The sequence below is a fragment of the Triticum dicoccoides genome, chromosome 4A, assembly GCF_002162155.2.
Source record: "Triticum dicoccoides isolate Atlit2015 ecotype Zavitan chromosome 4A, WEW_v2.0, whole genome shotgun sequence".
NCBI lineage: Eukaryota > Viridiplantae > Streptophyta > Magnoliopsida > Poales > Poaceae > Triticum > Triticum dicoccoides.
Window position 1 is genome coordinate 546,205,663 of NC_041386.1, and position 15,949 is coordinate 546,221,611.

Here is a 15,949-nt window from a genome sequence, read left to right on the forward strand (position 1 = left end):
GATATTCAACGATAAACCGAGTTCAGATAAATCCTATAGGGTCCGGACCATAGGTCAAAGTGCTCAGGCATTCAGCCCGAAAGAGTTTAACGGTTACAAAAACCACTCAGCATTCCGAGGCAAATTTAAGGTGGGGCATAAAAGTTTGTTCACTCCGCAGGAGGAGGGCTGGCAGGCTCGACGAACTCGTCCAGGTCGACGCCATCGGCAATCTGAGTGGCGGCAGCAATGAAAGTCTCCATAAAAGTTCGGAAGTCGTGCTTCTGGGTGTTGGCGACCTTGATTGCGGCCAGCTTATCTTGTCGCACCTCCTTGCAGTGGACACGAACCAAAGACAGAGCCACACCGAGCAAAAGACTTCTTCCACTCCTGCACTCGGTCAGGGATTCCGTTAAGTTGAGTCATCAGAGACTCAAGATCGTTTTGGAGTGTGGCCTCTGGCCAAAGTGCCGGGTCGATCCGTGACATGGCGACCTTCAGTCGAGCCAAGTAGTCCACGACACCGTCGATGCGAGATTCCAGTCGGAGCAGATTCATGGCAGTTTCATCTTTCACGGGAGAGTTGATTGGATCCAAACCTGGTTCGATCCGCCCAGTCTCCTCTTCAAAGTTCTGGCAAAACTCTGCATTCACGATCCAAGGATAAGTCAATTTTCGTACACTGAGTCGACACAAAAAAAATCAGTCAGAACAGAATGTGCACCTTCAAGCTTGATGAACAACTTCTTGGCAAGACTTCTCAGATAGCTCTCCAGATCATCCCTCCTGCGAGCAATGCTTTCCATTTTCTCGCCCTGGACGAGATTCGCCTTCTTCCAGCGCGAGCACTCCTTGTTGGAGTCATTCAGAGCAGACTTCAACCTGGTATTCTCTTCTTCCAACTGGCCGACCGAAGCCAGCTTCTGTTCGGCCAGAGCGACTCTGTTGTCAGCTTCCTTTCGGGCAACAGCCAGATCCTGGTCCTTCTTTGCCAGAGCTTCTCTCAGCTTTTCTGCAAAGAAATGGTGCTTGATTCAGAAAGAGCAGAAGGGTACTCAAGCCCAAGGCAAACCAGTCGATAAACTCGTCTTACCATTGGCACCATCCTTAGCCTTTTGCAGCTCTGTCTTGGCCAGCTCCAAGTCAAGGTTCAGTTGGATCTGCTGTTTCTCCAAATCAGTAAAGCAAGCTCCCAGATCACAAGATTTCTGCAATCAAAGAGGAGAAGTTATTTTACAGCGAAAAACAACAAAGGCAATAAATACTAAGACTACGGTCGACTGCCCGCAGTCCACCATAGTCTCGGGGACTACACCCAGTGGGTGCACTTTGCGTGCCCCCACCGGTTCTGATCCCACTCGACCGACCCGCCGAAGTCAAGTCCAGGAAGTAAAAAAAGGGCAGAAAGAGAGAAAGTAGAACTCAGACTACAGTCGACTTCCAGCAGTCCACCGTAGTCTCGGGGACTACACCCAGTGGGTGCACTTTGCGTGCCCCCACCGGTTCTGATCCCACTCAACCAGACCGAGTGGAAGAGATAAACTACCAGTTTGGTTTATACATTTGAAAAAATATAACGACTACAGTCGACTACCAACAGTCCACCATAGTCTCGGGGACTACACCCAGTGGGTGTACTCAGCGTGCCCCCACCGGTTCAAAAATTTCAGTCGACGCACCTAGTGGGTGTACAGATGCAAAGATTTTCGGAAAAGAGTCTTCAGATAACATATCCTAACAAAACAAGTAGTGACCAATTAACCTGAACATTGCTTTGGAGGGCTGAGCTGGCGTCGTAGGCAGCCTGACTGGCATCCCGCACCATCCTCATCTTCTCCATCATGATGCCCGCCTGACGTATGGCTTCCTTGGCAGCATTCTCTTCGTCCTCCGGGACATGATGGGTCACAAAAACTGAAGGTGGGTCGACGGGAGCCTGAGCAGTCGACGAAGAGGGCAAGGCACTCGACAGTGGCACAGCAAAGGTAACAGAACCCCGATTGGCGTCGGCAGTGTCCTGAACGACTGGTTCCGTCCTTGGCGTCGACTGTGGCGCCTCACTTGTAGGAGCCTGCCTATTTTTCCTCGTCAAAGGCCTCTCGGGATCTTCATCATCATCAGGGAGGTCAATAACGTTGGGAGCTATGCAAAGTTCAATCGTCAAAATCACATCACCCAATGGTACATGTTACAGTTGAATCGACCAAAATAAAGACAGTATGGCAGGAGTCATACCCAATTTTGACGTGACCGCATCCTCCATCACCTCATCATCATCCCTGTAAGCTCAGGTCCTAGAAGTGGCAGCGCTGGCAGTTCCAAAGTTCGTCCGGTTAAAACAAGAAAAACAAACGGTGCTGAGCGTCGAGTGTATACAGAGGAAGACACTTACGCAGAAGCGACGGAGATGTCAATCTTAATCTTCGGCAACGCCTTCCGGATTTTCGGCTCCGCAACTTTGGGGTGCTTGGGCGCTTTCTCGGTCGGGGTTGGTGAAGAGATCCGAGGACGCTTCAAAGATTGACCAGCTTGAGCAGTCGCCTTTTCACTGACGCCCGGTCATTCTTGGGCAAGTTTGGATCGCCTCTCCCTGCGAGGAGGCGACTCGACTTCTTCTTCGTCGCTTGAGTCTTCGCTTTCTCCATCCTCTTCACCATCAGAAGTCCACTCGCCACTGTCGCCGCCGCTCGCCTCGCCTTCCAAGTCTTGCCCTTGCTCTCCATTGGGCATCGAGTACATTTCAATGAGGGCCTTAAAAAATAACAATCAAAAGACATTCAGTCGAACGCAAACGGGACATCACATGGAGAGTCGGAAAGTTACTTACAGAAACATACTTGCTCCGGCTGACGCGAGTTGTCAAATGGAGTCACCCTCCTGGATCCCCGAGGGTTGTCTTTGTTGCCAGTGATTCCTCTCAACCAGCTCTCCAAGGTATCCTCACTGACCTCCTCCGGGTGGATCCGAGTGGTATCTTCGAGCCCAGAATACATCCACATCGGATGATCACGCGCCTGAAGGGGTTGGATGTGTCGACCGAGAAAGACCTCCAGCAGATCCATCCCGGTCACTCCGTCGCGGACGAGCTGGACGACCCGTTCGACCAGCTCCTTGACCTGCGCCTTCTCTTCTGGAACTATCTTCAGGGGAGCAGGCTTCTCCACTCGAGCCAAGGAGAAAGGAGGAAGCCCAGTCGACTGGCCAGGGGTCGGCTGATCCTTGCAGTAAAACCAAGTCGACTGCCAGCCCCGGACCGAGTCAGGAAGGATCATCGCTGGGAAAGTACTTTTGCTCCTCATCTGGATCCCCAGGGGACCGCACATCTGGATCACCCGAGTCCTCTCGTCACTCGACTTGGTCTTTTTGACCGACTGGGAACGGCAAGTGAAGATATGTTTGAAGAGCCCCCAGTGCAGTCAACAGCCCAAGAAGTTTTCGCACATAGACACGAAAGCGGCCAGATAGACTATGGTATTCGGAGTAAAATGGTGGAGCTGAGCCCCAAAGAAGTTCAAAAAACCCCGGAAGAAAGGGTGGGGAGGCAGCGAGAACCCACGATCTATGTGAGTTGCTAAGAGGACGCACTCACCCTCTCTGGGCTGCGGCTCAGTTTCGTCTCCCGGGAGCCGAGCTGACTTGTGGGGGATAAATCCCCCTTCCACCAGGTCGTCGAGGTCGTCCTGCGTGATTGCCGAGCGGATCCAGTCACCCTGGATCCAGCCCGCCGGCAGGCCGGACCTCGACGAGGATCCGCCCCGGTTGGTCCGCTTGCCCTTCGCCTTCGCGGTTGCCTTCTTCGCGCGTTCCAGCGCCGCCGTCTTGTCCTTCCCCATGGTGGCAGTTCGAGCTCGAGCGGAGATCCGGTGACGAGACGGGAGCAAGGGTGGCGGAGAAATCGGGAGAAAACAGAGAGAGAATGGTGGCGTGTGGAACAGAGTCTCGGCCCAACGCCTTATATGAGGCTGCTTCCGAGTGGTTGACTGGTAGGCCCGGACGGCCCTGCCAAATCCCGTGGCGATCGCGCGCGCGATACGTGGCGAAAAAGCTGGCGCGGGGATCGAGGCGGCTCCACGCTATCCCATCCGTTTACTGCGGCCTCTCCCGTCCCGCGCACTTCCCGAAATTTGGATCCCACAAAATTCGCGGGCAGTAGAACAACTCGTCGGACCGAAGATCTCCTCCGCACCGTCACTCAGAACTCTTCAAGTATAATAACTCACTCGACAAAACGTAAGAATGGATCAAGGCGACTGGAAAGAAAGTTGTTGACATCACTCTGGTCCATTGATCCGAAACAAGGTATGCTCACGACATGAAAAATGAGTCGGAGATGTGCTCAAACCCTTTCCCACTCAAACCTCGATCCATTCGGGGGCTAATGATGAAGCTATGTACCTAGGGTAGGGGCATGGACCTGTCCAAACTGACCTACCCAAGGACACCTCCAGAAGAAAATGCATTTCAATCGACTTGGCGGTGTTTCACTCGACGGACTCGAAGACACTCGACCAAGAAGCAACCACTCGACCAAGATCCAACCACCCGACGGCCAGGAGACCTAAAGTCACTCCGCACGCTAACGGTCGGTCATTAAGTAGCTTTTATGGTCATCATAGCACTTTATTAGGGGCGTTACCAGTAACGCCCGACCTTAATGTACTTAAAACCCTGCATAACTGAGGGCCGGAGGGGTCTGGCGCACTCTATATAAGCCACCCCCTTCCTCAGTATAAAGGGTTCGCACCCCTGTAATTCATACTCTCATAATCCAGTCGACCGCCTCCGGGCTCCGAGACGTAGGGCTATTACTTCCTCCGAGAAGGGCCTGAACTCGTAAACCTTGCGTTCTTACAACTTCTCCATAGCTAAGATCTTGCCTCTCCATACTTACTCCCTACATCACTGTCAGACTTAGAACCACGACAGTGAGGGGATTTATAACGCGCTTTCTGAAAACAACACGTTGTCTTCCGCTTATCCCGGAGCATGTAGACACGTGTCCTCTATGCGCTTACTCGAACATGGCTCACTGGAAACGGACTATTCAACTGTTCCTCAAGAACCGGGCATCTGAGCTTGCAGGTAACCAAACTAAGGGCTTCTTTGATTCAAAGAATTCTCAAAGGAATTTCGGAGGATTCTAATCCTTAAGAACTTCTCCTATGTGGTTGTTTGATTCGTAGGATTGTAAACCATATGAATTTTTTCATAGGACTCATTTGCACTATATTTCATAGGAAATTTTCCATCCACTCAAACCTCTTTAAAAGAATCATACGTTTTTCCTATGCACAATCAAACACTCATACAATTCTGTAGGATTCAAGATGACATGCCATTTTAATCTCACGTTTTTCCTATTCCTGCATTTTGAAAATCCTACTAATCAAAGAGGCCCTGACCAAATTTAATCCCAAAGCCACCCTGCATCTGGAGTAAGCCATGGCTTAAAAGCACTCTAGTTTACTATTCCGTCAATCAAGAAGAGCAGTTTCGTTGTTAGCGTGGAGATCCTCGCTCACACGCACTGTCGTGTCCCACTCCCATCCCACTGCTGCCACCCAGCTACCCAAAAACTGCCGAGCCAGTGATAATGCCGTCCCCTGCCGCCGTCGACCCCCTGAGCGGCTACTGCGCCGTCACGAGGACCTTCCACAGCCTCCGCGCGCCCATCCCGCTGCCGCCCCCATCCCCGCCGCTCTCCTTCCCGGCCTTCGCCTTCTCCCTCCTCCCCTCCCCGCTCCCGGCCCACGCCGCCTTCCTCGATGCCGCCACCGGCGAGGCCGTCCCCTTCCCGGCCTTCCTCGGCCAGGTCCGCGCCCTCGCCACGGCTCTCCGCGCCCACCTCCACATCTCCCGCGGCGACGTGGCCTTCGTCCTCGCGCCCCCCAGCCTCCACATCCCCGTGCTCTACTTCGCGCTCATGGCCGTCGGCGCCGTCGTCTCCCCCGCCAACCCGGCCCTAACCGCAGGGGAACTGGCCCACCTCGCCGCGCTCTCGAAACCCTCCGTCGCCTTCGCCGTCTCGAGCGCGGCCGGCAAGCTCCCACCCGGGCTCAGCGCCGTCCTCCTCGACTCGCCGAGATTCTCCTCGTTCTTGCACGGGCCCGGCGATGCCTTGGTCATGGACGCCGCTGTGATGCACCAATCGGATCCGGCGGCGATACTCTACTCCTCCGGCACCACCGGGAGCGCCAAAGCGGTGGTGCTGACGCACCGCAACCTCATGGCGACACGCGTCTTGCCTGGTCCGGCGCCGCCAGGCGAGGTTCTGATGCTGACCGTGCCGCTCTTCCACGTCTACGGATTCGTGTTCTGCCTCAGGCCTGTAATGGCGGCGCAAACACTTGTGTTGCACACGGCGGGGAGATTTGACACCAGGGGGGTGCTGGCAGCGGTGGGGAGGTTCCGGGTGACGCGGCTAGCCCTTGCGCCGCCGGCGCTGCTGGCGATTGTGCGAGCAGCTGAGGACGACGAGAGTGTGGCTGCCAGCGCAGCAACGCTGCAGGTGGTGCTCTGCGGCGGCGCATCCCTCTCACCGGAGCTTGTACGGCGGTTCTCGCATAAATTTCCCCACGTCTTTGTTTCACAGGTTGGCATTTTTGCTTCTTATATAAGAGTATTATAATTGAAGCCTGTATATTGTTCCAATGATTCCATTGTTTCATAAGATTCTGAAAAATTGTTTTATAAGACTCTCAAAAGAAGAAGAAGAATTGAAGCCTGTAGTGTTCCAATGATTCCATTGTGCCTTACGGTTATCTTTGATACTAACAATTTTGTATTGGTTACTCATGAGTTAACTTGCACTTGCAAAAGGGATATGGACTGACCGAGACTACAGCTGGTTTTTGCCGTTCCACTGGAGTAGAAGAAAGTCGACGAATCGGATCAGTTGGGCGTCTTTCACCGGGCGCTGAGGCGAAGATTATTGATCCTGCAACAGGGCATGCTCTGCCTCCGGGTCTGCCAGGCGAGCTTTGGGTCCGAGGACCTTTTGTAATGCAAGGTACAGTAATGATAACGATCATGTTATGCCATTATCATGTACGGAGTAGTAGAAAGCATTAGGGCAGCAATCCATCTGGTTCATACCAGCAATCATGCTACTTTGCTGCAATGTTGTTTTGATAGTTGTTGCTCAAGGCATCCGCAGTATATACCGACATGCATTTGCATCGTGAATTGCTCTATTTAGGGGACAAACTTCTTTGTGGTTCATTTGTTGTCTTGGTGAATGCATGATATGTCAGGTAAACAAGGACGGCAAGCATTGAACCGGTGTAACTGTTGATGACTACCATTCGAGCTACAAAAAATTGCTAGCCATGCTTTCTATGTACATACGTAGTATATAATTTAAGAAATACAGCAGACATTGAAGACAATTTGCATTTTACGTACATGATAAGCTAGCAAGTCAACATCACACCCTAATCTGTTCCTAGTCTTGATGGATATTGCTTTCTGCCAGGTCTGCATCTTCTTTTTGTCAATGGTGCATTCAGCAGATTTGTCGGATGCTAGGTTTTTGTTGCTATCACATAATAGTGGATATAAATTTTTCACTGACAGACACTCTATCTATTGTTAAACATTAGTATAGGCTACCTTGGTGACAAGGAATCCACCTCTGGGATTTTGGATTCTGAAGGGTGGTTGAGAACCGGGGATGTTTGTGTCATCGACAAAGATGGATTCCTCTCTGTGGTTGACCGGCTGAAAGAGATAATTAAGTACAAGGGCTACCAGGTAGTACCTACTATTACTTCAAAATTGCTGATAACCACCTCAGGATATGGAATGGATGTAGACTCTTACCTTTGTCTAATGCAGGTTGCTCCTACAGAACTGGAGGACCTGCTTCAAACGCACCCAGGTATCGACGAAGCTGCAGTTGTTGGGTAAGTATGCACCATAAGTCCATAACATGTACTCCCTCCGTTCGGAATTACTTGTCTCGAAAATGGATGTATCTAGAACTAAAATACATCTAGATACATCCATTTCTGCGACAAGTAATTCCGAACGGAGGGAGTAATAGATGTGTTGCACTTCTTCCCTGCATATGAACCATCATGACGAGCACATGTTAACTGTTTATCATACAGATACGCCGACGATCAGGCTGGCGAATTGCCGGTGGCATTTGTCGTACGACGCTCCGGAAGCAACTTGCATGAGGCACAGATCAAAGACTTTGTCGCTAAACAGGTAGGAACTAGGTATTTGACATAGCTACTTCACTCTATATAATGTGTAGACATAGCCGAGCCTAATGGCTGTTGTGTATCACAGGTCGTGCACTATAAGCGAGTACATCGTGTTTTCCTTGTGGATTCCATACCGAAAAATGCTGCGGGGAAGATCTTGCGGAAGGACTTGGCTAAGTTAGCATTGCATCGGATTAACGCCAAATTATAACATGTTTGGCAGGAAGAAAAAATAGGTACAACATGCTTGTTTGTATGTTGGGAACATTAAAGTCAGTCGTGCTTGATACATAGATGTGCTTGATACATAGATAATGGATAGTTCCAATGTCTCCCGGTTGTGTAAAATGGAAGGAGTGTGAAAAGACATATGGCATCGCAGTGTGAAATACTCCTATAATATAAGATGTTATTACGACCAATGTACTCACATGAGACAGTGTGAAATACTCCTATAATATAAGATGTTACTTGTATCAGATATTGTTGCTGTTAAACCCCGTTAAGCCCCGTCGCTCGCATCGCAGGAAATTATGCTGTCATGGCAGCGTTTTTGGCTGTCATGGCAACCCTTTTTGGGTTCTGCTTTCAGTTAGTGTTTTCTTTGCTCGGTTCGTTAGATCACAGCTGAAGGAAGTGGTCTGGGCGTTCCCAGCGGCTTTGTAGGCGACTAGCACTAGCTCGGATCGTGGGATGACACGGTCGGCAGTGGAGTGAGGGCTACGGCATGATTTCCCGAAATGGAAAATTGAGCTGTTCCGGCATGTACCGGTAAATCTGGAGCCGCTCGTTGCAGTCTGAAGATTAGTGCAATACAGTATAAAAAGTGAATCATTCTGTTTCAGAAATACATAGCTATACAGTACGTGGGTCCCGTCAATGTCAGCTTTTGGTCAATGACATAGTGTCTTACATGCATGTGCTGCCAATTCTCTCTCTTCTCTCTCCCAAACTAATTCATCCATTTATTTCACCTTTGCTAACTTAAAATTATTCATATATCTTAAACCAAATTTCTGATTTCAAAACTTTTTATATATTTGAACTCATGTAGCAAATACCTTTAAAAACAAGACCGATTTTGGATACATTTTAAGTGACTTTAAAAATTCATGAAACACATTTCACATATTCACCCGCTTGAAATCTTATGAATAAAATGATTTCAATCAGTTTCACAAGTTCTTATTTCAGTTTTATGTTGTTTTTCACATTCAGAACTTACATTTCACTTTTCACTGGCTTGTTTTAGATAAATTATATCTACTTCAATTGCACAATTTTGAAAGAACATATTCCACTATTTTAAAATAAACCATTTCACATTTGGAAATGATTGGTTTCCCAAGTTGACATTTCAGTTCATATTGTTTTTTGCTTTCAGAATCTACATTTCACTTTTCACTGGCTTGTTTCACATAAAGTAACAACTATTTCAATTTCACATTATTGAAACACATTCCACTCCTTTTAAATAAACTGTTACACATTTCAAACATTTAAATTTCACAAGTTGACATTTCAGTTTAACATTTTTTTCCATTTTTAGAAGGTACATTTCACATTCACTATCTTGTTTCACAAAAATCACATATACTTCATTTGCACATTTTTAATTTCACTCTTTTGAAATAAACTGTTACACATTTCCAAATAATCAGTTTCACAAGTTGGCATTTCATTTTCATGGGTTAAGTACGTTTCGGTGAAACGGTTTGTTTTCACATATTTCTAGTGAAATTGGTTTGTTTCATATTTTTCTAGTGAAATATGTTTTTTTTCGCGTATGAAATGTAAAACGTCAAAATTCAAACGTGTTTGAAATGTATCCAAAATTGGTCTAGTTCTAAAGGGCTTGACGTTAGGAGTCCAAATATATAAAAAGTTTCAAAAACAAGTTTATAGTTTAAAAGGTATGAGTGGTTTAAATTGTCTAAGATGAAATAAAGCCAGGGGATTTGTTTGGGATGGAGAGAGAGAAGAGAGCTACATGCCCATCTTTCCTGGCAAAAGCAAGTCCTTTGGGGCCATCAAACTGACACTGATTTGACCAAGAAAAGACATTTTTTCACTTTCAGAATATACATTTCACTGTCTTGTTTCACAAAAATCACATCTATTTTATTTGCATATTGTTAAAGTAACATATTTCACTCTTTCAAAAAAAGGTTGCACATTTTCAAATAATTAGTTTCACAAGTTGACATTTCAGTTTAATATTTGGGTTAAGTATGTTTCGGTGAAACAAGTTGTTTTCACATATTTCTAGTGAAATTGGTTTGCTTCATATTTTTTCAGTGAAATGTGTTTTTTTCATGTATGAAATGTGAAACATAAAAATTCAAATGTGTTCGAAATGTATCCAAAATTGGTCTAGTTCAAATGGGCTTGACGCCAAGAGTCCAAATATATAAAAAGTTTCAAAAACAAGTTTATAGTTAAAAAGATATGAGTGATTTAAATTGTCTAAGATGAAATAAAGTCAAGGGATTTGTTTGGGATAGAGAGAGAGAGAGAGAGAGAGAGAGAGAGAGAGAGAAAAGAGAGAGCTACATGCCCATCTTTCCTGGCAAAAGGAAGTCCTTTGGGCCCATCAAACTGACACTGATTTGACCTAGAAAAGACTTTTTTTTTACTTTCAGAATGTACATTTCACTATCTTGTTTCACAAAAATCACATCTATTTCATTTGCACATTTTTAAAATAACATGTTTTACTCTTTTGAAAAAAGGCTGCACATTTTCAAATAATTAGTTTCACAAGTTTACATTTCAGATTCATATTTGGGTTAAGTATGTTTCGATGAAACAAGTTGTTTTCACATATTTCTAGTGAAACTGGTTGGCTTCATTTTTTCCAGTGAATTTTTTTCACATATGAAATGTAAAACGTAAAAATTCAAACGTGTTCAAAAATGTATCCAAAATTGGTCTAGTTCTAAAGGGCTTGACGCCAAGAGTCCAAATATATAAAAAGTTTCAAAAACGAGTTTATAGGTTAAAAGATATGTGTGATTTAAATTGTCTAAGATGAAATAAACTCAAGGGATTTGTTTGGGATGGAGAGAGAAGAAAGCTACATGCATGCACATCTTCCTTGGCAAGAGCAAGTCCTTTGGGCCCATCAAACTAACACTGATTTGACGCGAAAAATATACAACAACTATACTACTGTTATACATCTAAGTGGGCCATAGCTAACACGCATCTCAAAAAAATGGGTGGTGTGAGATCTACCGGTAGGTACCCTAACCGCGCAAAATGACTTTGCGCATGATTTCCTTCTATGAAGAAATAAGAAGAGAAGAAACAGAAAACTTGTACACTTTTTACACAGCGCAAAATCTTCATAGTCATCGTTTTCCTCTCGCTCTCTCTCCCGCTAGTAGCTTGGCTGAAAATTGGCATCAGAGCCTTGATCCGGCAGCCATGTCCAGTGGCAAAGGGCAACGGAAGCAGTATGGCTCGCACGGCTCCAAGACACGGTCACCACAGTGAAAGCGGCAACAGTGCTCGCTAAGCACTCGCACGACTCCAAGACACGGTGACCGCAGCGGAAGCGGCGACAGCGTTCACCAAGCCCTCGCACAACCTCAAGAAAGAGACGACAGTGCTCACCAAGCCACAAGAGCAGTAGGACACAACGCGGCATGGGTGATGAGATCATGGCGCAGCAGATGGTGTGTAAGACTGACGGTGGCAGAGGTAGCAACCAATCCTTCCCGATGTTGACCTGCATGAACTGGGACGACTGAGCACTTGTGATGGAAGTCAACTTGCAGGCGGCGAGCCTCTAGGATGCCATGCAGGACGACCACATCTCGCGGGAGGAGAACATGCAGGTGCGTGCGGCGCTGATCTGCTCCACTCCGTCGGAGATGCATAGCATGCTCGCGAAGAAGGTGAGTGCCAAAGAGGGGTGGTCCACGATTGACACTTAGTGTCTCGGCAGCGATTGTGTGAGCGAGGCGAGAGCACAACAGCTGCAAGCGGAGTTCGAATCCATCGCCTTCAGGGGGCAGCGAGGGATCGATAACTTCGCCATGAGGATCACCAGCCTCGCGACGTCCCTCCACTCCCACGGCGAAACCATCTGAAAAGACATGGATGTCGCCTAGAGGGGATGAATAAGCGCTTTAAAACAATTGCGGTTTAGGTTAGAACAAATGCGAAATAAAACTAGACTTTAATTTATCAAGCACAAACCTAAATCAACTAGGCTCAACTATGTGCACAAACAACTTATGCTAAGCAAGAGAAGCAACTAAGTGATAGCAAGATATATAACATGAAACACTATGGCTATCACAAAGTAAGGTGCATAAGTAAAGGGCTCGGGTAAGAGATAACCGAGGCACGCGGAGATGACGATGTATCGCGAAGTTCACACCCTTACGAATGCTAATCTCGTTAGAGAGGTGTGGATGCATAATGCTCCCTAAAATGCCACTAGGGCCACCGTAATCTCCTCACGCCCTCGCACAATGCAAGATGTCGTGATTCTACTAAGGGGTCCTTGAGGGCTGTCATCGAACCCGTACAATTGGCAACCCTTGGGGGCGGTCACCGAGCCCGTACAAATTGCCCGGGGCAATCTCCACAACTTAATTGGAGGCTCCCAAAGCTTGCCCGAAGCTTTACGCCACAATGATTGAGCTTCGGCGAGACCAACCGCCTAGGGCACTGTCGGTGTCAAAACCGACGGATCTCGGGTAGGGGGTCCCGAACTGTGCATCTAGGCGGATGGTAACAGGAGGCAGGGAACACAATGTTTTACCCAGGTTCGGGCCCTCTTGATGGAGGTAAAACCCTACGTCCTGCTTGATTAATATTGATGATATGGGTAGTACAAGAGTAGATCTACCGCGAGATCAGAGAGGCTAAACCCTAGAAGCTAGCCTATGGTATGATTGTTGTTCGTCCTACGGACTAAAACCCTCCGGTTTATATGGACACCGGAGAGGGCTAGGGTTACACAGAGTCGGTTACAATGGTAGGAGATCTACATATCCGTATCGCCAAGCTTGCCATCCACGCCAAGAAAAGTCCCTTCCGGATACGGGACGAAGTCTTCAATCGTGTATCTTCATAGTCCAGGAGTCCGGCCGAAGGTATAGTCCGGCTATCCAGACACCCCCCTAATCCAGGACTCCCTCAGTAGCCCCTGAACCAGGCTTCAATGACGACGAGTCCGGCACGCAGATTGTCTTCGGCATTGCAAGGCGGGTTCCTCCTCCAAGTACTTCATAGAAGATTTTGAACACAAAGGTAGTGTCCGGCTCTGCAAAATAAGTTTCCACATATTGCCATAGAGAGAATAATATTTACACAAATCTAATCTGCTAACGTATTCCATAGCGTGACATCACCCCACGGCCAAGTCTTTATTCGAATCGTTTTACTGTCCCACCTCAGTGCATTTAGCGAGGCGGTTTCCTTGGCACGTCTTGTCAAAGCAGAGATCGTGTCCCCTTATTCCGGGATTCTCATCAATACGGCGTGGGTAACCCAACTGCGCCATTGATTACGGTGCTGGGGAGATAAGCAAGTTTTACCAGGCTGGTGGGGACGCATAGTCGCGTCCGCCCATATTAGGGGATAAGGATCCACCTTTTCATCCACGCCTTCTTCCTCCTTTGCCTATCCATTTCCGCGCACTCGAGCTCCAGCGCCCAAGTCCGCACACCCCACCTCAACCTTCTCCAGCCATGTCCGGAGCGGGAGGCAAGTGGATGGTCTCCTCCGTCACGGAGGGACACATCAAAAAACTGAGGAAGGCCGGATACTTGTCTAACGACATTGCGCACCGGCTTTCCGAAGAGGGGCAGCTCATCCCCACCCCTAGGCCCCATGAGAGGGTGGTGTTCCTCCCCCATTTCCTCCGTGGACTGGGCTTCCCTCTCCACCCATTTGTCCGAGGGCTCATGTTCTACTATGGCCTGGATTTCCACGATCTGGCCCCGAACTTTGTCCTCAACATCTCGGCGTTTATCGTCGTGTGCAAGGATTTCTTCTGCATCCGCCCCCATTTTGGCCTATGGCTCAAGACTTTCAATGTCAAGCCGAAGGTGGTGCACGACACCCAGGCGGAGTGCGGAGGCGCCATGGTGGGCAGGATGCCCAACGTCCTATGGTTCGAGGGCTCCTTCGTGGAGACCCTAAAGGGGTGGCAATCGGGGTGGTTTTACATCACTGAGCCGCGTGACCCTGAATGGGTCGCAACCCCCGAGTTCGGATCCGGACCCCCTACGCGGCTCACCTCCTGGAAAGAGACGGGCCTGTCGTGGGGTAAAAAAAGAGAGCTGACCGGACTCCAAACATCCGTCCAAACCCTGGTGGACAAGAAGCTCAAACTTGTCAACGTAGTCCAGGTTATGCTCATCCGCCGGATCCTCCCATGTCAACAACGGGCTTTCAACCTGTGGGAGTTCGACCCGGCGCGGCACCGAACTCTGAGCAGGCTCTTCGACACGACCTATGAAGATGCCTGGAAGGTGCTTTTCAAGGGTGCTGAGGCCCCCGCATCCGCTACCGAGGATCGCGGATTCAGCACGCAGCGTCACGCTCGTGCGGTAAGCTGTTTTTACCTTTTACAGGGTATTAGTTTTTCATTTGACTCCATGCGGGATCTAAGCTCCCTTACCTTTGACAGGATTGGCAGGAGACGTCCGGACAAATCAACTGTCCGGCTCCTTTGCCCGAAGGCCCAGCGGACGCTCGCTTGGCGAAGCTGCTAGTTCTGGCACCCTATGTGGTGCCGGAGAAGAAGGCCAAGAAGAAGGCCACGGGGACTTGAAAGAGTGCCCGGCGCCAGGAGGTGTCGGATTCATCATCCGACGACTCCAAGACGCACTCCTCCCATGAAGACGAGGAGGAGGAAGAAGAGACCTCCCCCCCTCCAGCGGGAGGAGGGAAGAAAAGGAAGGCCACCCCAACTGGGGAGGCTGAAGGGTCCAAGAAGGGGAAGACCCTTCCTCCGGACTACTCCACCACGCCGACGACGGCGAAGAGGAGTGGCCGCATAGGGCCAAGCCCCTGGCGAGATCGTAAGTATTCGGACACCGGAGCAATTCATAGTGTTCCTTTCTTGCACAACTCCTCCTTACGCCGAATATGACTATGCAGTCCGCCCAAGGCCGGGCTCAATGAGTCATCGAGCGGCTCCCTGGATTCGTCAAACGTGAATTCACTTCCGCCCGCTACCTCCCCCCACCCTACGGACGACGCCGAGGTGTTGTCCCAACAGGTTCCAAGCCAGGAGGAGGTGGTCCTGGAGGCGCCGCAAGGCAACCTCCCGGACTCCAGGCGCAAAGGGGATAAAACCCCCAAGGGCCCCGAGTCCGGCTTTGAGCCGGACACCGCGCCGGAACCTTCAACGGTTCCGAACTCCGGTAGGCAGCCTCCTTCCAAGAGGAGCAAGCCTACCGAGCCGGTGACCTCCGTCCAACCAGAGGCGCCGGACAATTTGCTGGAGGTGCTTAAAGGCGCCTCCATCGACGAGGAGCACCGCACTATTATGAGTGCGGTGATCTAGAAGGTTCAGTCCGCCAAGGGCGGACAGACTGAAGCCTGTGCCAGCCTTCTAACAGGCTTTGAGGTAAGTAAAGACTATGTAAAAATATTACCGCATAGACAGTAGCCCTTGATGCTCTGTTCGGCGTTCGGAAAGAAAAGCCGAATAGAGGATCTAATAACATTCGCAGGAGTCTAACATAATCAAGTCAATATGCGTATGCATGCTTCGCTACTGGCCTCCA

General features: G+C 49.0%; 1 protein-coding gene across 1 annotated transcript; it reads left to right on the forward strand.

Annotated features, from left to right (window-relative positions):
• The first annotated feature begins 5,500 nt into the window (after positions 1-5,500).
• On the forward strand, positions 5,501-8,673 carry LOC119286670 (4-coumarate--CoA ligase-like 5). Its single transcript, XM_037566093.1, has 6 exons — positions 5,501-6,571; positions 6,799-6,988; positions 7,586-7,731; positions 7,816-7,883; positions 8,091-8,193; positions 8,278-8,673. Exons 1-6 carry the CDS (start codon positions 5,573-5,575, stop codon positions 8,401-8,403), a joined length of 1,632 nt encoding a protein of 543 aa, XP_037421990.1. The 5' UTR covers positions 5,501-5,572; the 3' UTR covers positions 8,404-8,673.
• Positions 8,674-15,949: the final 7,276 nt, after the last annotated feature.

What these genes read in the sequence shown, in the direction of transcription:
- LOC119286670 (XM_037566093.1), top strand. Translation starts at nt 5,573, where the DNA reads ATGCCGTCCCCTGCCGCCGTCGACCCCCTGAGCGGCTACTGCGCCGTC. An exon ending in CCCACGTCTTTGTTTCACAG is followed by an intron (nt 6,572 to 6,798) that starts GTTGGCATTTTT and finishes CACTTGCAAAAG; the next exon opens with GGATATGGACTGACCGAGAC. An exon ending in AGGACCTTTTGTAATGCAAG is followed by an intron (nt 6,989 to 7,585) that starts GTACAGTAATGA and finishes ACATTAGTATAG; the next exon opens with GCTACCTTGGTGACAAGGAA.